The 24036-nt window shown below is 37.7% G+C and overlaps 1 protein-coding gene across 1 annotated transcript; it reads right to left on the bottom strand.

The window, feature by feature from the left end:
• Nucleotides 1–12964: 12964 nt before the first annotated feature.
• On the bottom strand, nucleotides 12965–22356 carry brf2 (BRF2 general transcription factor IIIB subunit). The gene is made up of 4 exons (XM_030150780.1): nucleotides 22012–22356; nucleotides 19974–20033; nucleotides 18151–18472; nucleotides 12965–14177 (listed from the first exon to the last, which is right to left on the bottom strand). Exons 1-4 carry the CDS (start codon nucleotides 22163–22165, stop codon nucleotides 13367–13369), a joined length of 1347 nt encoding a protein of 448 aa, XP_030006640.1. The 5' UTR covers nucleotides 22166–22356; the 3' UTR covers nucleotides 12965–13366.
• Between the last annotated feature and the right edge of the window lie 1680 nt (nucleotides 22357–24036).

Raw genomic sequence — 24036 nt, 5'->3', positions numbered from 1 at the left:
CTTTATTTTAGTATTTTGTTGCTGTCAACTGCAATTTCCCCATAGGGGGTTTATTAAAATTTTGTCTTATCTCATCTCATCTTATCTTATGTACCATATTTAGACTTTGAAGAGAATACATGAAGCATAAAGCAGATCAAAATTGAGGTTTATGACAAAATTTTAACCAAATTTTTAGAAATCTGAAAAAAAAAAAATCTTCATGTTATTACGGTGAGAAATTAATATCGGACATGAGGTAGTAATGTAATAAAAGAGTCGGTGAGGAGATTATCTTAATTACCAAGCAAATCCCATTGAGATTAGAAATCTCTGGCCAAGGTAGCAGCCATACAAAGTCAAAACTAGATGATATAAAACACATACAAGTTACACAATGAATAATAAAACAGAATAACAATCATTCAACCATAATGACCTCAAGAAAAACAGTGACATTCATCCTACATATTGAGTTTTATTTAGTTAAATATATTGATTTTTCTTGAAGTTGTGTTCATTATGTTGCTAAACTGTACATGTTTTAATTTGTTGATCATTTTGTTGATTACCTTGATCTTATCCTTTCCTTTTTGTTTATTTAACATGCATTTTGCTCATTTTGATTTGATGTTGTGTTATATTGTTAATAAAACTACCTCTGCACTCATTAAAACACTTGTACATTAGGCTTCTAATGCATTAAAAGCATTCATGTACCCTGAAGCAGAACATGTGGTATTATACAGACAGAAAGATACGTTTGTGATACGATAAGACTTGTAACGCTAGCAATTACACTCATGATAAGATAGGAGTCATATGATCAGTTCAGTGTTTAACCCCTTCCTCCCTGATCCCACATCCTGAATGTCAAGGCCATAAACAGACACATATAGACTGTGTGTAGGTCTGTTCTCTGGTTACAGTTTGTTTGGAACCTGTCCTTAGATATACGACGAAAGATTTGTATTGTAATGTGTAATTCAATTTTCATCCTGAAAACACATAAAAGTATTAAGAGTGAGTACTGAGGCTGGCCTACAGTTTGTAATAAAACTCAGTCCTAATAGTACTACAAACAAAAACAAAGTCGTTTTGTCCAGCTAACAGGCTGAATGTAAAAACACTGTCGATGTTAAAGATGCAGACACTAATGTGGATGTAGATGTTGCCCAATCCTCCCATAACTCACATATCCTTCTGGTTTGACTTACTTTAACCCTTTCATGCACGAATTATGAGAACCTTAATCAAAATTTTTTCCTGAGTGTTTTTATTCCTCTTTAGGCATGAAAAAAAACAATGTGATTAAAAATTTTCTTCTAAAAAATAATATTTTTTAAAAATAACAATAATAATTTTAAAAATTTAAAAAATACATTAAAAAAAAAAAAAAAAATCTTATGAACCTATTTTTCAAGAAGTTGCAAAAATGTCCACTCAGCTAAGAACCCAGTAGTCTCTCACACAATTATGGTAAGGAAGTATTATGGATGGGATAGTACTTCTTTATTAACTCCATTGATAAATAACCACATGTTTACACCATCCCTTTCAAACCAATTCTACCAGTGGAATCTCAAAGGAATAAATTCTATAAAAGATTTATTTATAAATAAGGTTTTCCCTACATTCCATCAGCTACGAGAACACTACAACATAGATAAAAGAGACTTTTTCAAATATTTACAGCTCCGAAGCTTTGTAAAAACTATATTTCCGTCCTTTCCTGATCAGCCTCCTGATTCCATAATGGATACACTGTTTTTGACTGATCCGTTTAAAAAAGGTGCGATAGCTAAAATTCACAACATGCTGTCACAGTTGGACTGTACCACCACACTGGATCATTTCAAAAGGGCTTGGCAAGAGGATTTGGGTGTAGACATTGAATACAATCAATGGTTAAAAGCCCAAGAACGTGTTCACTCCTCCTCTGTATGCATCAGACATGGTCTTTTGCAATTCAAGATTCTGCACAGACTTCATTTATCAAATCTGAAACTATCAAAGATGTTTCCCTCGGTAAACCCCTCCTGTGACAGATGTAAACAGGACCAAGACCTGGCCCGGGTCTGGTTTCTTGGTCCTGGTCTTGGTTCTGGTCTAATTTCTGGGTCCTGGTCCTGGTCTTGGTCCTGGTGTGGTTTCTGGGTCTTGGTCCTGGTGTGGTTTTTGGATCCTGGTCCTGGTCTGGTTTCTGGGTCCTGGTACTGGTCTGGTTCCTATAGATAGGTTGTGTACCTGTGTCCCAGACAGTTTTAAACCAGTAAAATTAATCTTGGTCCTGGTCTGGTTTCTGGGTCCTGGTCCTGGTCTGGTTCCTATAGTTAGGTTGTGTACCTGTGTCCCAGACAGTTTTAAACCAGTAAAATTAATCTTGGTCCTGGTCTGGTTTCTGGGTCCTGGTCCTGGTCTGGTTCCTATAAAAAGGTTGTTTACCTGTTTCCCGGACACTGTTAAACCAGTAAAATGAATCTTGGTCCTGGTCCTGGTCTGTCTCCCGGACACTGTTGAACCAGTAAAACCAGCCTGAACCAGATCGAAGCCAGAATCCTAAAACCATGTCAGATCACATGGGACCGGATCAAAGCCATGTGGGTTTTCTGGGTCAAAGGGACAGAAGCGGGTTCGTCCTCTTTGTCTCCAACTGAAAAGACTTAATTATAATGAAGGACATGTTCTGTTAACGATCAGCTGACGTCAACAGAACCGATCATTGAATGTGACTTTAACTTCAGTTTGAACTGAACAAACAGGACGATTTCAGATTCATCTGAAACTCTAACTCTGACCTGTCGAATGTGAGAAGCAGAGAAGAAGAGCATTTTCTCACAGACTAGTGTTGTTTTTAATGGTACCTCCTTTAGATTTGGTGCAAACGTTCACTCAGATCCATTAGAATATGATGATCGAAGGTTAAAGGTCGAAACACTCAAGAATTCATGTTTTTTATGTTTTCATCAGGGTTTGTCTGTTTGTCTGTCTGGTAGCAAGATAAAGTTATGGATGGATTTGGATGAAAATTTCAGAAAATGTTGATACTGGCACAAGGAACAAATGATTAAATTTTGGTGGTGATCGGGGGGGGGACTGATCTGGCGGAGGTCTGTGCTCTCTGAGTGCTTTTCTAGTTTTTTTAATTGATTTATTTTGAATATGTAAACAGTAAAAGGTCCGGATTACTATTAATTAAGTTCTTTGCAAAACATAATATAGAAATGAAAATTCAAGCACATAAGAAATAATAATACACACCAAAAAAGGAAAAAAATGTTGATTACTCCACCCCCTGAAGGAAAGGCAAGGAGTGTTGTTTTGGGTTTGGTTTGGTTTGGTTTGTTTGTTTGTTTGTTTGTTTGTTTGTTTGTTTGTTTGTTTGTTTGTTTGTTTGTTTGGTTAACACTTTAGCAGTAAATCTGTTGGTTGAATTCAGACCTAATGTGGTTCATAGATTACCAGTGACCCAAAATAGATGTGATTACACTTTTACAAGTAGGTCCAAGTTCAAATTTTGTATGATTTTTTTTTTTTTTTTTTTAACCTTTTTTTTCTGCCATTTTCTTATCATGGGTGAAATTTCAAATGTCTATAAAAACATCAGTTTTTGTTTTTTGTCAGTTTCCTCTCACTCCATCTGTTGACTGTCAGACACTTGTCTTCTGATTCTGTTGTGTCTTTGGCTCTGCCAGACCTCTTCCTGTCAGCATTCCTCCAGTTTCTGAGTGCCTTTGGATGGTGAAGGAAACTGGACTTACTGACACCTGGACTTTCTTGGACATTTCTCTGTAGGACAGACCTACATTTTTCAGTGTTCTGGTGGTCTGTCTCTCTTCTATGGTTAATTGCCTTTTCCTCTTTTCCATTTTCATAGTAACACACTACTGTCTGCACTACAATACTGTTCAAATAATGCTCCCAGCGGTATGGTACCAGAGTGTGTTCAACACTACTTTTATGTAGACAGAGGGGGTTGGAAGGAATTCACAAATGTTGGGACACCTGTTGGAACTGGTAGCACCAACTTTCCAGGCTTGATCAATCTCCATTGCTGCAGAACTGCTTTAAGTTGTTAACCCATTTCTTGTTCGCTTTTTTGTATAATTCTGAAATGTACATTATTTTTCAGTTTTGTTTAACCTTATCTTTTTTTTTTTTTTTTTTTTTTTTTTTTTTACCTCTGGCTGTTCACCGCTTACCTTTGTACCATTTCAAGCAGTTCAAGTCCAATGAACAGCTTGAATTTCAATACAAAACTGGAAAAATTGGTGTGTTCTAAAACTTTTGACCAGTAGTGTATATCTAAAACATGCAGTATTATATGATGGCACGGTCACACAAGTATATTATTGTTTTCTGTAACAGAAAAAAAATCAAGCATTTCAACATGCACATACTGTATATCGTGTATTGTTAAACACAACAGTACCTTACTGTTTCACGACCCTTTGGCCTTTGTTTAATGTGACTGCAATGTATAATTTTATCCAGCAGATGTCACCACATTTAATTGGATCAAATGCTTTGAAACACTGAACCATTTCAACACAATTGCTTCAGATTGATTCAGTGGTTCAGAAAGCTTCGGTTTTTCCATCACTAGCATTTACATCACCAAAATAAATCCCATACAACCCACACTTTTATCTTTTTGCAACCAAGCCTTTCTCTTAGCTCATTTCTATCAGTGACTTCCATCTTGTTTTGTTCTAACTGGTCTGAAACATCAGCATCAGCACCAAAGTAAACCCTACGCTTGTCCCTTTTGGTCCCATCCATATCATCTATAACATATTCCGGGTCGTTCTGACTGAGGGGAGTTATATAGAACATCATCTCAACATCATCAGCCTATAATAACTGGAGCCGGAAAGTAAACATCCCATAAATCTACAGGTTATTCATGTTTAATTCACCGAACACTCCTCCAATGGCCTGTTCAGACATTAGAATCACATTTCAGGAGCTTCAAACAGTTCTTCATTCACTGTGTGTTTGATGCACGGCCTAGAAACTATGAAAACAGGCTGTTTGGAAAACGTCATATTCTTGCTTTTTTTATTTTGTGCAGGAAATGAGACTCTAATGTGATCTGTGTTCTGTTTTTTGTAGTTTGTTTTTCGTCCTTTCTCTTTCTTCTGTTTTTTTCCAGGTATTTCTGGCTTCAGAGTTGGACATTCCTGATATGTGGGTTTGAACTTCAACTCTCCTGGTGTTTGACTGGCCATCCAGAGTGGTTTTTTTTTGTTTTGTCCTTTAATCTCTGTCCCTATCTTTTGTCTCTCCTCTCTCCACTCACCCCAACCGGTCGAGGCAGATGGCCGCCTACCAAGGGCCCGGTTCTGTCCGAGGTTTTTCCTTCTGTAAAAGAAGTTTTTTTCCTCCTCCCTGTCGCCTTGGGCTTGCTCTTGGAGGATTTTTTGAGTTTATTTTCATGCTAGTTTTTCAAGCACTTAAATTTGTGAATTATTAATAATTAGTTTAATACAGTTAAAACTCCACTGAATTGAAGTGAATAGAATAAGTCATTGTTGGCTCATTTTTTCTATCAAAGCATTTGTCAGAATTGAACAGCATTGATCATTTTGTGTCTGGGATGCCTGGTCTTCCTGCCTCAAAATGTTGTGTAATAGCTCATTTGTATGTAGGTAAGCAGTTATTGTCATTTTCTTTTGAAACATCCAAATTGTTTCACAATGTAATGGTATAAAGCAGGGGTCTCAAACATGCGGCCCGGGGCCAAATGCAGCCCGCCAAAGGTTCCAATCCGGCCGGCGGGATAAATTTGCAAAGTGCAAAAATTCCACAGTCAAGGCTGTGGAACTAATTTTAGTTCAGGTTCCACATGCAGCCCAGTATGATCTGCAGTAAAATAATAACAGCAGAATAACCTGCAAAAAAATAACGACTCCATATTTTCTTCTCGGTTTGATGTGGAAAAAAGTTTTACATTATGTCTGTAAATGACCACTTCACATTTTTGTCTTTTAGTGCAAAAAATAACATTAAATTATGAAAATATTCACATTTCCAAACTATCCGTAACAATAAAATGTGATTAACCTGAACAAATATGAACAACCTGAAATGTCTAAAGAAAATTAAGCACAGTTTGAACAATTTTCTGACTGTTACTGTTGGCTTTGGAGATCCGATCCATAATGCTTGTTAAAATTGCACTTATTTTTCTTAAGAAAATTCATTTTTTTCAGGTTATTCACATCTTTTTTGTTTGGATAGTTTAGAAAAGTAAGTATTTTCATAATTTAATGGGGTTTTTTTTGCACTACAACACAGACAAAAATTTGGAGTTGTTATTATTTATAGGTTATTATGCTATTATTTTACTGGTCCGGCCCACTGGAGATCAAATTGGGCTGAATGTGGCCCCTGAACTAAAATGAGTTTGACACCCCTGGTATAGATCATAAAGTAGGTAGATTTTGTGTGTGTTCTCTTTTTCTTTTGGTCTTGCCTCCACCCCTCCAGAGATAATCAGCTGATCATCAGCAGGTGCATAGGATCAGCTGGGCTTTAAAAGGCCGGAGCCGCCTCCTTTCCACCGACCAGTGGGTCCCAACCACCTGCTGCAGCCGTTCTGTTTAGTTCAGCTCCGTAATGTATTAGTTAGTCCATTTTGTCATCTCTTACTGTTGTTAATTGACTAATTATGTCACCCGATCATGCCGTTTCACTCTGTTCAACCTAAGAAAGATCAGGCCATACCTAACCGAACAGGCCACCCAGCTCCTGGTGCAGACTATGGTTATCTCCCATCTTGACTATTGCAATGCTCTTCTAACGGACCTCCCAGCTTGTGTTGTCAAACCACTACAAATGGTCCAGAATGCAGCAGCGCGTCTGGTCTTCAATCAGCCTAAAAGGGCACATGTCACCCCCTTACTCATTGAGTTACACTGGCTACCCATAGCTGCCCGCATCAAATTCAAATCTTTAATCCTAGCCTACAAAATTCTCCGTGGGTCTGCTCCTGTCTACTTAGGTGCACTAATAAAAGCTTATGTCGCCCCACGACCACTCCGCTCGTCTGGGGAACGTAGTCTGGTGGTCCCCAGACCTTGTACAAGACAATCCAGGCTCTTTTCATGGGTCGTTCCACATTGGTGGAACGCTCTACCAAGTGCTACAAGAACAGAGTCATCCCTGCCTATCTTCAAGAAGCTCCTGAAGACCCAGCTCTGTCGAGAGCACCTCCTATCCTAGCACTTTCAAACATTCCATTTTAAATATTCTAATAAGGTTTTTCCCAGGATAACCATAGATTCTTTCACGATTATCTCTGGACCTGCTGCGGTGGTCCGGCCTCTTCCCTGCCCTCATCATCACCACTCACTTATCCTCAACCGCCTCCATGTGTCTCCCCCTACTCCCCCCTTCTCCCCCTCTCCCCCAGTCTCTATCTCTATCGCTCTCTCTTTTTCCCCTTCTCTACTCTCTCTCTTTAACCCCAACTGGTCAAGGCAGACGGCCATCCTCCAGGAGTCTGGGTCTGCTCGAGGTTTCTGCTGTTAAAGGGAAGTTTTTCCTCGCCACTGTCACCAGTCACAAGTGTTTGCTCCAGGAGGATTCTGTTGGGTTTCTGTAAATTGACTTAGAGTCTGGTTTTGACCAACTCTATATATAAAATGTCAAGAGATAACTTTTTTGTGATCTGGCGCTATATAAATAAAACTTGATTGATTGAGTGATTTCATTGGTTTTCCCCTGTAAGTCGCTTTGGAAAAAAGCGTCTGCCAAATGCGTAAACATAAACATAAACGTAAACATAATTTTTTGTTAAGCAATAAATTATGTTTTTTTGCACCTTCATCACCAAGCTCTGCTGCTCCTCTGTTATTACTGCCTGGACAAAGGTTTTCATTACATCACCTATCGTGCCTCTAGCATACAGGTGTCAAACATGAGGCCCAGGGGCCAAATCCAGCCCACTAAAGGGTCCAGTCTGGCCCTTGGGATGAATTTGTGAAATGCAAAAATTACACTAAGATATTAACAATCCTTTTAGTTCAGGTTCCACATTCAGACCAACTCAATCTCAAGTGGGGAGGACCAGTAAAATACTGTCATAATAACGTAGAAATAATGACAACTCCAAATTTTTCTCTTTGTAAATATAAATATTTTCATGCACTAAATCAAAGTATAATTTCACAAAAAATGTAAATAACCTGAACAAATATGAACAACCTGAAATGTGTTAAGAGAAGTAAGCGCAAATTTAACAAGATTCTGCCTGTTGCTAAATGTTTTGCATATTCGTAGATCCACTGTGATCTGCAAGTTATAATGTGCATGTATAAATGATAAACTGAGGCAGAATATTGTTAAAATTACACTTTTTTTCAGTTTGTTCATGTTATTCACATCTTTATAAAGGATAAATTGCAGATGTAAACCTTTTCATACTGTAAATTTACTTTTTTCACTCTAAAACATAGAGAAAAGTTTGGAGTTGACACTATTTCTATATTATGTTATTTTACTGGTTCGGCCCACTACAGATCAAATTTAGCCGAATGTGGCCCCTGAACTAAAATGAGTTTGACACCCCTGATCTAGCACATAACAATATATACATAGTTTCCACCAACACTTTACTGGCTCACAGTGACTCCCCCCTTTTAATTATGCTAAAAACTACACTAATACCAAAAAGACTTAAAAGTTCTGTTGCTATGTTAATAAAGTAAAACAAATCAGTGTGAGCTGAAGTCAGGTTTTGAGGTTTAAGGTGTGTAATATAGTTTTTTGCAGGGCTGTACTGGGTGTGTGAAGTATGCAAGAAATATGCTGGAAAGAAGAAATATACAAGAAAGATCTGCAGAGTATTGAAACAAACCAAAATCCCACATAGTTTCAACATTTATATCTGAAATATATGACCACACATATGCATTTCTCAGTCTTTGCAGTACTATACTTCATAAACAACGGGAATATCCAGCAAACATTTAAAAAGTAGTAAAACAAACTGATTATTTTCATTGTTGATTAGTTTGACAGTTATTTCTCAACCGATATTGTTTTGGGCTCCCACCCCAAAAGGAAATAGTTTGTCATTTATGGAAATTGCCAATAAGGAAAAAGAGCAGAGATTAACATGCCCTTTGGCTCTAATTTATGGACAGTATAAAAAACATATTTAGTGTTTTATCTGGTCACAGCTCCCCTTCCTTTGTAAATATTTATCCATTCCTCACATTCAGGCCACAAGACCTTCAGCAAACTGGTGAAACATCAGAAATGTATAATAATGAGTTAAAATAGTGAAATAATGTGACTTAAAATAGGTGATGTGTCAAACGCATCAGCATCATTTGGGGTTTAGTCTAATTATCTACTTGTGAATTATTCAGAGATCAGAGTTGGAAAGTAACCAAGTAGAAGTACTTGATTTCTGTAGTCTTCATTTATCTGTGCTTTAACATGGGATGCTGTGTGTGCAAGTTACTATGGTAACCAGGGACGCTGAGTTACTATGCTAGTGAGGAGGCAAAGTATGTGAGGTATTATTGTAACAGGAGAAACTGAATTAAAGTACAGGTTTCAGGTTAGTTTAAGACAACTATTCTACATTTTCTAAGAAATTGTAAAGCAGTGATACTTCTAAAGGCATTTTTATAATAATAATAATGTTATAATACCTAAATACTTGTACTTGTTTGGGTGATGCAGAATCTTTACTTGTAAAGGAGTTTTAAATGTGGTTTTAGCTCTTGGGTAATGATATTCAGGATAATACTTGTCACTTATTAAAGTAAATAAATAATTTAATTAGTGTATAATGGACAGATGAAGTCTTGCCCCCTCCAGTTGAGCTCCACAGGGCCTGGTTTTGAGAATAATTGTTTCGCAGTCAGTGAAGAAAGAATTACACTTCCACCAATGTCTACTCTGGTCAGTGTTCTGACATTGCTGTTTGGTAAAGGTCATGTTTCCTCCATGTGAAGACAGACTGCACAGTCTGACCCTGGGGTGCAGGACCCCCTGTGCTGATTCCTGTGTTTATAGAGGTTGTGTGACCTGTAGGTCAGCGCTCTCCTCACTGTATTGAACAGTATATACTATGATACTCTACCTCTCCCTGTGGTTTATCCTTGGGGTGTTCCAGAGCCTCTGTCAGGGTGTTGGTGGGTTTGAAGCAAGGTTATTATCATTAACGAAAACTAACGAAATGACGAAAACTAGAATTGTAAAAACATATTCGTTAACTGAAATAAATAAAAACTATAATTAAAAGAAAAAAAAAACAATAACTAACTGAAACTGTATTGTGTGCTTACAAAACTAAAACATAAAAATTATGGACAAAATTCCCTTTGTTTTCGTCTTTGTCAATGTCAGATTGATATGAAATCGATTTATTTCCCTCAACCAATTTTAGCTGCTGGCACCATATGATATTTAACGGTCCGTCACTTCTGGTCACTTGTGGTTTAGAGTTGTCTTCTGGTCCCCACTCTACCTGGAAACACGGAGACTAAATTTGAGAGAAAGCAGCAGAGTCCTGTATGAGATCTATTTGAATTCGATGGCGATGAAGATAAAAGATATTTAAAAAACTAAAACTAAACTAAAACTAAGCATTTACAAAATAACAAAAAGTAATGAAAACTAGCAAATCTGCTCTAAAAACTAATTAAAACTAACTGAATTAGAGGGGGAAAAAAAAGTCAAAACTAAATAAAACTAAACTATCATGAAAAATCCCAAACTATTATAACCTTGGTTTGAAGTATACTGGGATGGATTGGTCGAAAATCCTTTGACGTTTCTCAGAGACTTTTTAGTAGAAGTAGTAGTAGTAGTAGTTTACTCCGTCATTAATTACTTAAAACAACAAACAAAAACAGCATATCCATTGTTCCATATACAATGCGACTGAAAGGGTTTAGGCCAGGCATGTCCAAAGTCCGGCCTGGGGGCCAATCACGGCCCGCAGTCAGATTTTACACGGCCCACAGCTTGGGTTATATATTGTATTATTTATGGCCCGCTTTGACTGTTGAACCGAGTACATGAATCATAAAAGGTTCAAAATGCAGTTTCTCCTTTCACCTCATGGTGGCAGCACCACTCTAACTCTATCTGGCTCTGTGACCTTACCGTGAACCCTTTTCGCTAATTTCTAACCATGGTGCCTGTAAATAAAAAAAACCGAAGTTGACAGTGAGGGCCGCCACTTCCCGAAGAGATGGGAATTACAATTTTTTTTCACTGAAAATTGAGGCGATTGTGTTTGCCTAATTTGTCAAGAGACTGTTGCCTTGTTTAAGGAATTCAATGTAAAGAGACACGAGCAGACAAAACATACTAACACATACAACAAGCTAGCAGGGAGTGAGCGCTCCGAAAAAGTGAAACAAATTCAAGCTCTTTTAAACTCACAACAGTGACTCTTCATGTGAACCTGAGTTCAGTGAATTCACCACCAGGGCAGGCTACCAAGTTGCCAGGTTAGTTGCCTCTAACTGCTGGTGTTATGTACTTGTAGATGTGACACAAATATTACTTTCTGAATGATTTTGTGAAAGACAAGAGTAAGAGTCATATGTTTTCATCTTAAACGTTAACAGACTTTACATTACTGAGTAATATATGAGTAATGATTACTCATATAAATCATGTTTAAAATGAATGTGGGGTTAAGATTTTTATCAACTTGGATGTTTAAGATACTCTATACAGTTTGTTCTATGTTATCTGACTCCAGATGTGAAAGGAAGGCAGAATTGTTTTTTTTTTTTTTTTAATTTGTTCACACCTGAGTGGCTTAGATTTGGTTACGTTGCCATTTTAAAAAATTATATTGTGACAATGAAAATAAAATTGTGTAGAACAGCGCATTTATATGCAATTTTTACTGTTTAAAAAATGTCTGAAGGGACCACTGGCCCCTGGCAATGTCCACATTATCAGATCTGGCCCTCGTTAAAAAAAGTTTGGACACCCCTGGTTTAGGCTGAAGTTAAGACTTATTTTGCTGAGCCCTATTTGCAATTAACACAATGTTTCCACATGAAAACAAACAAAAACATGTTCAATGTAGTCATTGCTAAATATACAACAGAAGAGAATACATATTTAATTTAATTCAGGTAAATCATGTCCTTATCTCAGCTACCAATATTGATCCTGGTTTGTTAAACATGTATTTTCTTCAGTCAATCCTGAGCTCTATATTTTTGAATAATAATTAATTTGTACATCTTTTTAAAAGTTTGAATTGTTTTAGACTGTTTGAATTGATCTTCCAGGCCATTACAAAGATTAACCCCCTAGCAGAAATACATCTACTCTTTTTTTAATTTGTTCTTGCCTTAGCTTTTTAAAAATGCCGGTTCCTCTGAGGCTATATTGACTTTTCCTACATTTAAACATCTCCTGGATAGAAGGAGGGAGAAGGTTACTGTGTGCCTCATACATCACTACCACTTCAGCCATTTAAGGAATGACGACGCCTTTTCCTTTATCTGGCTTTTTCTCTCTGCTGCCTCTGAGTTCTTGGTGCCTGGGTTAGGCTTTGACGAAGGCCCCATTTATGGTAACCAGGTCTTCCGTGCTTCCCTGACCTGTTGTCGTTCCTTTGCTCTGTGGTTGAGGGTTCTGATGACCCCCCGTTTGTTTTCAGAATCAAAAGGAGATATCAGTGCATGCGAGTTGGTTTCCTGTACATGTCTCTGGTTCATCCGCCCTCACTGTTGATGTGAATGTTGCAGTACAGGCGGATGTCACGGACACCTTCCCATGTGAATTTGATGTTACAGTTCACTAACAATAAGTTAGTGGACCTAACCCTTCCTTCTTAACTTTTCTTCTATGAAACCACTAACATTTTTTTCTTTTCATTCCCATTTGCTGATACGTCACATCCATAACAACACCATAACGAATGAAATGCAAGGTTCACAGACACTTTCAGTTAAAAAGGCACACTTGAGTTCATTATAATTATAATGAAGTGGTTGTCACAGCTCATCACATAAAGCAACTTTATTCACTTTATTACAATTTCAAAACTAAACCATGGGTAAGTACAAACACAGGTACCATGAAGTCATTATAGCATCGAAAGACTCAGAACTTGTGAACATGGCCCTATTCAGTTGGGTCCTTTACACAGAAAGGACTTTACAGGCCATTTCCATTGAACATTATGACCTGTTACACAAACAGAAATAACAGTATAGGTACCTTCAAACACAATCTGCTCATTTGAGTTAAGTGTTGATCTTCGATACATTTAACACACACCTCCTCCTTATGAGCATTTCTGTTACAGAAATTGCATTTATTTAATATTTTTAGTCTTCAGAAGTAATTTAACAAAAAACTAGACACTGGTCTGTACTGGAAGAATGACTTAGGACTTCTCATTCTTTAACGAAGAAAAATGCTTATGTGCCAGAGCCAAGTTTTGAGTTTCCAAAGGAGTACGGATGTACGAATCAATTTCACTGTCTGAGATTTCCTCGTCACCTGTTACGTCCTTAAACTCTCCTACGTCGACTTTCATTTTCTTCGCATTACTTACACATGGAGGAGAAAACAGGACCCTCTTCCCCCAGTTGGGTTCCGGGTCACGACCATCCTGGGTTCCTTTGTTACTGTCCAGCTCAAACACCGACTTGTTATCTCCATTGTCTTGCGCTGTTTTGGCCACAGAAACCTCCTGATTGGAAACACCGGGCAGATCAACAGAATCCGGTGCAGTTCCTGTGTTCAGTGGCTCCCCACCACTGTCCTGAACCTCGGCCTGCAGAGCCTCCTCATGGCTCCTCAGTGCCCTCTTTAACAAGACATACCTGTACTTTAAGATGTCCTCCACATGGTGCAGAACATTATCTGCAGTCACTGCCTCCCTGACCCATGGAATCTCTTTTCCTAGCTTGCACAACACCTCCTTTATCTCACTTATTCTCTTCACAGCTGGTTTGTGTTTATTCACTTTAGCAATGTGACAAAATTTGTCCAGAGAAATTTTGAGGCGAGTCCTTGTGGGTTTTAAGGATTGCCAGGCCAAGTATATGGCTGCCATCATTATAGGAAGGGGCTTACGACCTGTCACAATCCAGGAGTCTGCGGCGAGTTCCGCCAGGTCCACGGCACGTTTGGACAGATCCCTGGAGTTCTCATGATACTCTTCAGGAACATGTGGAGAGTTGAGTTTGTACCTGATTAAAAACAATAAAACATCTGAATGAACACCAGGTTTAGTAATGAAAACCAACCCAACAAAATCAGATTTCCATTCATTTTGAAATAATGTTCCACTTGTCCACTGGTGAGTGACACAAACACTCAGAAACAGAACACAATTATCTCAAGGTATTTCACAAATTCAATCAAGGCCTTTAAAAAAGACGGTGAGGAAATAATAAATCCTCCAGGAGCAAAACCAGGGTCACACTGAGGAGGAAAAACTTTTACGGAAACCCTCTGACAGAAGTGGGCTGTGGGTGGGCATCCATCTACATCGACCAGCCAGGGTTAGTGGACAAATGAGAGATGAAAAAAACAGAAACACAGACACTATGTGGAATAAGCAAAGTCCAGAGCACCTGGAGTTAGTGACAAATAGTGGTGACATGAATAATATCTATAAACTAGTGCGTTGACCAGTGGGATCCATGGGTTCTACATGTGGTAGTTTTTATTCTGTTGTGTATTTGTATTGTCCTCTGTGTCTGTTTCGTTTTGTTTTAATGCTGTACACTGCAGATGTCCTCTCCTGTTACTGCAGAACAAATCTACCTACAGGTACAAATGTAGTTACCTTGAACCTTAATATATGGAGAGAAAAGTAGAGAAAGAGGAGAGGTCCTGGATACATCACTATCCCCGACTACACACACTTAGTCAAAAAGAAAAGTATTTAGTTTAGTCTTCCAGGTGAAGACGTCCCAGATCCATGCAATGAGTTAATTCAGTGTTTTCAACCTTGGGGTCAAGACCCCACGTGGGGTCGCCTGGAATTCAAATGGGGTTGCCTGAAATTTCTATTAATTGATAAAAATAAATTTTCAGAACTTACTAATATGCTCCACATGTCTGGAACAAACTCCCAGAAAACCTCAGATCAGCTGAAACACTCAGTCTATTTAAAATCAGGTTAAAGACCCACCTGTTCTCAGCTGCATTTGAATAGAGTTCATATTCATCAGTTCAGATCTGCACTGTTCCTTTTAAGCTAAAAGTTTTTATCTGTTTTATCTGCTTGTCTGTTTTATCTGTTGATCTGTTTTATCTATTTATCCGATTTTTTTGTTTGTTTTTCTCATGCCTATACTTTTTATTGCTTCTGCTGTGATGCTTTTAATGTTTTATGTAAAGCACTTTGAATTGTCTTGCACATGAAATGTGCTATATAAATAAACCTGCCTTGCCTAATAAAAAATATGGTGAGTTGAGAGAGACAATCCCAATCCATAAAAGACATGACAAACTCTGAAGCTGAAACTGAGGCACTGTGGTACCGTTTATCTGTCAAATGTTCATTGTGGCCGGTTTAAGATGCTGAAGCTCTTTCATAATTCATAGTTTGAGTTATTGTTTGTTCAGTATTTATTTGCAGCCTTTAAACACAAGCTGGACTGACTGTACATATCCTGAACAAGGAAAATAAAATTCTTATTTTATCTCAACCTGGCTTTTCTGCCTCTGTCCATAATAATAAACACTGTAAAAACTAAATGTCCTCTAAAATTAACGTTTCTTTGCAACATAGTATAGCAAACTATTAAATGATCAAAAACAAATTAATTTCAGCAAAACCAAAAACAAAAAAGTCTCTGTTTTGAATGTCTGGGGTCGCCGGAAATTTGTGGTGTTAAAATGGGGTCATGAACCCAAAAAGGTTGGGAACCACTGGGTTAATTCCACCGGAGGAGCTCAGTAACTGAAGGCTCTCCCTCCACATCCACTTTTAAAAACCAGGAGCCAAAGGTCGGCCGAGCAGTGACAGTGAATGGTTCTGTTGGAATAGGAAGGAATGAGCCGACCTCTAATGGAGGACTGAGTCATATTATTGACAGCTTTGTACATTTACATAAGGAGTTTAAGTTCAATTCTAAATTTTATGGAAAACCGACAAAAAGAGGCTACTACTGGGGAGACGTGATCCCTTTTTCTGACACCTGTTAGAATTTGTTGTATGAGCTGGAGCCTTTTTAGGGACACCTCAGTAGCAGGGAGTTACAGTGATCCAGCCTAAAAGTGCAAAATAAAAATGCATGGGTGAATTTAATAATGCATAATAATAATGCATGGGTGTGCTGGAAGAGGGGAATATCTAAAACATGCAGGACAGGGGTCCTCGAAGACCGGATTTGAGAACCACTGATCCAATCAACTCATCAACAACAGGAAAAGATGTGACTTTTCAACAACATACATCAATGTCACTGATTACGTGTTGTACTGTATGCATAGAATATTTATATGTCACTCATACAGAGCCTCAGACTAGAACAAATCTCCTATTCGATCCCATGACAAGAAGGGAAAAGAACCAGTCCAAAACGTGACTGATAAACTGAAGAAAGCCTTTAGGATATTGCAGTTCTGGTCTAGGAAGTCAAAACATGCTGACACTGCCTCTGGTGCCCTCTTGTGGATCATACTTTTAAACTTCCTCTTTCCCTTCAAATAGAAACATAAAGACCTGTTGCTACCTGATCAGTTCCGGAAGAACCAGATTGGTTCCATGCAAGAATATCACGTTTTCCTTTTTATGACCGTTAAGAAATATTCAAGACGGATGGTTTGAGAAATCGCAATACTTGAATGCATGTCGCTACCAGATTGGTTCAGGAAACCAGATGGCTCAGATAAGATATACTTTATTGATCCCGCAAGGGGGAAATTCAAGTACGTACAGCAGTGCAAGACAGTATGCGTCAATACAATAGAAAAATGAAAAGATAAAAATATAAACAATATAAACAAGTTTGTTAAAGTGGCTAAAGTGACAAAAAATAGCAATAATAATAATAAATTAGCAAGCAAGGGTAATAAAGTAATAATAAGGGTAATAGTAATAATAATAATTAATTAAATAATAATAATTATACTGTTCTATGAGAAGGACTTAGTATTATGCACTCATAATCATCAGCAAGAAGGAAAATAAAAGTGTATGATTCAGTCCTGCTTAAAATAAAATATTACAAACATTTTATTCTGCTGCAATTACTTTGCAATATTATATGCTGGCAATTTTAGATTGCATTTATTTTTAAGCTTTATTTTTGTGTTCTTATCTATTTTATTCCATCTGTACAATGATGGGTAAGATGCAACAAAATTTCATTCACAGTGTACAGTATGTAAACAGATGTATGTTCGGAATGACAATAATAAAGCTATACTATTCTAGAAAACATTTCTGGCACTTTTTGTCCAAGTAAACTTGCCATATCCGAGATGGCGGACTGTTTTGCACATGCCAAATCTAAATCTGGCAGAATTCAACTAGGTTTTGTCTAAACCGTAGACGTGTAAAATAACTTTTATATGTTTTTATAACTTCGTGACATATTGTTTACTGTTCTCGATATATAATTTCTTAATAAAATGACATTATTTCTGTGCTCAGAACAGTTTTTGAATATCAGCTTAGTGTGCCGTAGTTTGAAACGTTGGAACGCAAGTTGTGACTTAGTTTTGTGCATGCGGGTGACCTACACTACCAGTCAAAAGTTTGGACTCACCTTCTCATTTAAATGACATGAGATGGACCACAGATGGCCAACAAGTGCTCTGCATCACTGGGAACTCCTTCAAGACTTTTGGAAAACATTTCAGGTGACTACCTCATGAAGCTCATCCAGAGAATGGCAAGAATATGCAAAACAGTAATAAAAGCAAAATGGGGCTATTTTGAAGAATCAAAAATATAAAACATGCTTTGAGTTATGGCACACTTTTTTAAAACTACATAATTCCATATGTGTTCACTCATAGTTTTGATGCCTTCAGTGAGAATCTACAATGGAAATAGTCATGGAAATAAAGAAAAAACAGGTGAGTCCAAACTTTTGACTGGTAGTGTTGCTGGAACCGATCTGGTACTTCCGGAACCGATCGGGTAGCGACAAGACCCAGTTACTAACTTAGTGACTATTTAATACACAGTTGTGCACTTACTCCTGACTATGAGATTCCATTACATCAGTGAAGTTGAAGACTGGACTCTGGATGTTGAGAATTTTGATCATCTCTTTATAAACAGGTCCCACCATCGTTGGATCAGCATCCAGCAGATAGGTGATGGTTCCCATGGTAATGGGCCAGTTGAGCAGTCTGCAGCTTATGAGCACAGAGCAACCAGCAAGAATTTCTTTCTTCTGAAGGCTCACGTTGATGAAGGTTTTGTGTTGATACACTTGGTTGAAATAGGTCTGTGACAGATCTTCAATGTCACCCCGGACACGGAGAATAAGACATAGGGTCCTCACTCTCTGCAGACCTGTAGAGATAAGAGGATCACACATGGACTTTTAAATGTCTTCATCTTATAACTGCTTTATACTGACACATATCCATTTAATGAAATGACTGTATACTGAAAACCACATGGAATTATTCTTAAATGACTCTTTCCGAGGCCTGATCTTACTGATCATCTATGGAAAGATCTGAAAAACACAGCAAGCACAAGGAAACCTTCAAACATGAGACCTAGAGTAGTTTTCTCAGCAAGAGTGGGTCAAAAAAGCTTTTGGCAAACCCATAGATTTCAAGGGAACCTTCTTTCTGTCAATGTCATTTCCATTTGGTGTAATTATGTAAAATATTCAATTGATTCAAAAATCAAAAGCCAGGTCTAAGTTTTTTTTGAACATGGAAGAAGAATCAATGACCAATGTCATTAACTTTTGTCAGCTCTAAATTATTTTGGAAATATTTGTGGATTTTTTTTTTTCAGCGTTTATCCATGTTTCAATAAATTCTGTAATGCCCTGTGAGACGACCTTGTTGTGATACTGGGCTCTACAAATAAAACTGAACTGAATGTGTGTGGATTTCTTTGGAAATATGTATTATAGCACTGTGACAAAACAATGAAAAATAAATGACAATTGTATATTATAAAACGAATTTAAATAATAAGCTCTTTCAACAACACAAAACAAGACACCAATTTAATTATTTAGTGATAGACAATCCCTCTTTTAAAAAGCTTATTTTGGGAAAAAAAAAAAAAAAGAAGTCTGTTTAGTCTGATAAGTATTGTGTCTTCTCACAATAAGGCTGAATCCCAATTCACCCCTTGGCCCCTCCTCCTTACCCCTACCCCTCCATTTTGCGCATACACCTGAAGGGGTAGTGTTGTCCCGATTCTCAATTAGTCAGAGGGAAAGGGCTAAGGCAGAGGGCTGCATAACCCTCAAAATGGAGATTTTTCAGGATCACACTATGAACGGAGGGGTAGGAGAAATTTCCCATAATTCTGTTCAAATCATTGGCAAGATGGAGATAAACACAGCCAAAAAGTGCAGCAATGTGATGAAAGAAACACACAAATGTATGTATTTTATTTGTAAACAACTTAATCATTTGATCAACCATTTAATGCGGTTTCAATGTGCTGGAGATGGCATTTCTGTGGTTTGCAGTTGATAGCCACAAAAAGATGACCAAAGCCCATGGAACAGAGACGGTTACAGATGCTGATGGCATGATGAATATTTGCAGAAACAAAGTTGTCGCATCTGTTAATAGAGGCATCGATGACTGCTGATGATGTAACAGGTCGCGAATGGTTGTCCTATTTCATAAGAGAATGTTTCAACCCCTACCCTTGCAGCTCCATTCCAAAGGGTAGTGCCAAGTGCAAGGGCCAAGGGGGAGGGGTAAGGGGTGAGTTGGGACTGGGCCTAATAGATTAAATTCAGAATTAACTCACCTGAAGGTTAGGTATGTAACCCTAACCATAACCCTACAGGCCCATATGTGACTGAACTGACCTTTTACCAGATTCACGCATGGCGTCTTATCTGGGGCTGCAGATCGGCTGTAGCTGACATCTGTTAAAAAAAAACAAAAAACATAATAAATAAATTAAAATAAAAAATATTAGATCCGATATCGATTCAGTATTAATTGATTGATTCAGATTCATGGGAGATAGCAATCTGTGACCCGTGCAATTCGATCTCATCCACTATTAATCGATTACACAAAATTACAATAAAATCAATCTAAATTCAATCAAATTTTACCCAGCCCTAATCGCAACTCTGTCATCTGACAAAATATTTATTTTACTGACTGAAAAAACCCTTTAGAAGTATTGAAACTGGCAGGTTTGAATTTAAAGATGTAAACTATAAGTAACAAAGTTCATTTTAGATAGAAAACAATTTTATAATTTATTCATTGTTAAAACATAACTTTCTTTACTAGTAGCTTTACAGTCTGCAGTAGCTTGAAGGCATTTCAATTCCATTTACATCATGAATCTTCTATATAATAAAAGGGAACTGGACTCTTTGTGTGTGTATCTTGGGCATCACACAAAATCCATACAGAGCTGACTGCTGCAGTTTGGCAAACTTAAGTACTTTTTATCAAGGAAGAGTCTTGCAAAAACAGCAAGTTGATAGGACCAATATTTTGGGAGATATTAGTAATTTTAGAATACAAAAGTATTACAATCATGGTGCTATGCCCATGACGATTGACAGGAAGTGCAGTACCACGCTGCATGACGGGAAATTAAATTAAAAACAGTAACGACACATTTACTATCATCTTTCCCTAAATATCAGTATTAACATATTAAGTGTCATTTACATTTTAAAGAATGATTTACGAAACAATTTTTATTTCAGTACTTTTAAAACATAGACGAACATCTTTTCTCCAAAGTAGGCTCTGCCCAGCATCGAAACGAACACATCTAGAACCCGTGGTTCCCCACGGGTCAATACACTAGTACAGGGGTGTCAAACTCATTTTAGTTCAGGGGCCATATTTAGCCCAATTTGATCTCAAGGGGGCCAGACCAGTAAAATAATGACTTAATAATCTATGAATAATGACAAATCCAAGTTTTTCTTTTTGTTTCAGTAACCAAAAAAAAAATTAAATTATGAAAATATTTACATTTTACAAAAAAAACATGTGAATAACCTGAGTAAACTGAAATTTCATTTGAAAAATTTGTGCAATTTTAACAATATTATGCTTTGACTTATTATTTGTACATGTACATTACACACAGTGTTACATAAACATTTGGTAACAGGCAGAATATTGTTAAAATTTTGGAGTTTGGAGCTAAAATTTGAACAATTTCTGCAATATTACATCTCTTATCATTATTATTATTATTAACACAACTATAGATCACAGTGGATCCATAAATACACAAAACATTTAGTAACAGGCAGAATATTGTTCAAATTGCATATTTTGGATTGTTCATCTTTGTTTTTAATTATGTATTTATTTGTGTTTTATTGTGAAAGAATACTTTTGTAAAAGCAAATATTTTCACAGTGTAATCTTTTTTTTTTTTTTTTCACTTAAATTTTTTCCACATAATTTTTCACAAGGAACATTTGTCGTTGTCATTATTTCTGGGTTATTGTGTTGTTCTTTTTACTGTAGATCACATTGGTCTGTATGTGGAACCTGAACCAAAATGATTTGGACAACCTGGACTGTTCAGGTTCAGTTTTGCTCTTTCATCCTGCGGGCCGGAATGGAACCTTTGGCGGGCCAAATTTGGCCCCCGGGCCGCATGTTGGACACCTGTGCACTAGTACAACTATAAGGAAGTTTACGTGCCTCTTTGGTTCTCCTCTCAAACTACAAAACAGGGGTATTTTTGAACAGTTTTTTCAGTTGTACGTCTACATTTGGCAGGTTTCAGTTGACATTCACACTGTGAGTGTAAACAGGGGTTCATGGATCCTATTAACGGTGTTAAAGTACATGGACTGTAAACACACTCATACCTCTGTCCGGGTCGTGTTTTGGTGCAGTTGTGTTTCCTACCTGAACACCCCACGTGTCTGTCGGACGTACACAGAACCCCCTCGGACACCACGGACCCACAGTCCACGCACACGGTCTGAGGCTGACAGTACACCACATCATCCACGACGTTTGAGGACCCACAGGATGGACACTTTATACCCGCACTGGACATGTCCAGACCGAAAACACACCGAAAACAAAGCGAAAACCAACCGAATACAGCGACAACTGCCCCTATAGTGTCAACACCAGTCAAATACTGACGGACTGACGCCTACATTTTACAGGAAATATAGACCACCGACTCAGTAAAATAGACTAAACTAGACAGGGTTAGATGGACTAAACTAGAGCCAAAACTCCAACATGTCGGCCGGAGTTTTAAACTGCGACTGCGTACTGTGACGTCACGATACGCCATTGGCCCATGCTGAGGGGGCGTGGTTTGAAGTGAGAGAATAGAATTTATTTTTTATTCAGAGAATTTTTTAAAATCTTTTTAAACAAATGTAACAAATAAGAACCCAAAATGTGATAACACTTTACAATAAGGGTCCCCTAATTAACGCTAGTTAGTATATTATCAAGCATTAATTAACTGTTTAATAATATATTACTAATCATTATGTACGCACTACTCAGCATTAATTAATACATTGTTTATATATTAGTAAGCTGTTAATGATGTCTCTAGTAATCATTTACTAATGGGCTTGAGAAGGGCAACTGTCTGCTACTTTGTTTCCAGTGCCATTGCCAGTACCAGTTGGTACCAGTACCGTTAGGGCTGGTGGGTCGTGGTAGCACAGGGAGCTCAAGTGTGGGTGAGAGGAACAGGGAGACTGGGTTTGAGCTCGGGCTCTGAAGCTCAGCAGAGCTGAACATGAGTAACCTGACCTAAGCCTTAATAAATGCTCATAAACATGACTTATGGTAACCATTAGTGAATGCTTTTTGGACCCTTATTGTAAAGTGTAAACATGTATCCCTTAGGAAATGCATAACAGTGGTTGTTATGACCCTGGGTCATAATTTGTCTGTTCATGTTTGTGTGTATACATGTGTTCTCCCAGTCCTGTAGGTATGCTGTGTCTGTCTTGTGTCTTTCTGTTTCATGCAGGAAGCTGATTGGAGGAACAAGATCACCCGGCCCCTTTAAAAATGGCACTGGATCCTCCAGCTCACCCTCTCCTTGTTCGCTGCCAGCTCCTAACCGTGATTCCTGTGTGTGTGTTGATCGTCAGTCGTTGTGTGTTCGTGTGTGTTAATTTGTAAATTGTATATGGTTGTAAATAGAATTTTTGTAAATCAATCCTTTTTTCTGGTAGGGGAGGACGGCTCTTTTGTTTCACCTTTTCTCCTGCTTTTGGTTAAGGACTTCAGGTTAGTTTATTGTATTTTATGTCTCTAATTTATTTTGGAATAGGAAATTTAGTTTTGAACCTTGAAGAAGACTTTTTGTTTGTTGTTTTAGCCGAGCCCTCCCCTAACCCTCCTTTAGTTATTTAAGAATAAACATTGTGAACTTTAGTTTTGGACTGACGTGTGTGCTTGGGAGTTGGGAGGGGACAAAGAGAGTGCATTATGTGTGTCCTGGTAAACCCCTGGGCCGGGACGTAACAGTGGTAAATAAGCATTACTTAACCATTATCTGTTGAAATGTAGAATAGAATAGAATAGAATACAATACAATACAATACAATACAATACAATACAATACAAGACAAGACAATACAACAGAAAATTGTGGGACTCGTTCCTCTCAACTACATGATCATCAATCCTGAAAACCAAAAATCTACAAACTGATCAAAATATTCTAAAACATTTACAGATAAATCTAATTCATGGTAGTGAAGGACAGACTACTGAGCAGTGATGGAGCAGAAGTATCACCAGGGTGATGCAGTTTCATGTTTTGGCCACTAGAGGTCAGTCTTTGCTCTTTCAATCTAGATGTGAGGGGAAGATTTAACCAGGGCTTTGAGTATTACTCATTAGCCCTCCATGAACTCAACCAACCTGAGATGCAACATGAACTCA

This window comes from Sphaeramia orbicularis, chromosome 12, assembly GCF_902148855.1.
Source record: "Sphaeramia orbicularis chromosome 12, fSphaOr1.1, whole genome shotgun sequence".
Classification (NCBI taxonomy): domain Eukaryota; kingdom Metazoa; phylum Chordata; class Actinopteri; order Kurtiformes; family Apogonidae; genus Sphaeramia; species Sphaeramia orbicularis.
This window is presented reverse-complemented; position numbering and strand designations above follow the sequence as displayed.

Bases quoted from the DNA above. Each gene is read 5' to 3' on its own strand.
- brf2 (XM_030150780.1), bottom strand. From the start codon at position 22,165: ATGTCCAGTGCGGGTATAAAGTGTCCATCCTGTGGGTCCTCAAACGTC. The intron at 20,034-22,011 runs GTAGGAAACACA...TTTTTTTAACAG, and splicing joins CAGACACGTGGGGTGTTCAG to ATGTCAGCTACAGCCGATCT. The intron at 18,473-19,973 runs GTCAGTTCAGTC...TTATCTCTACAG, and splicing joins ATGCGTGAATCTGGTAAAAG to GTCTGCAGAGAGTGAGGACC.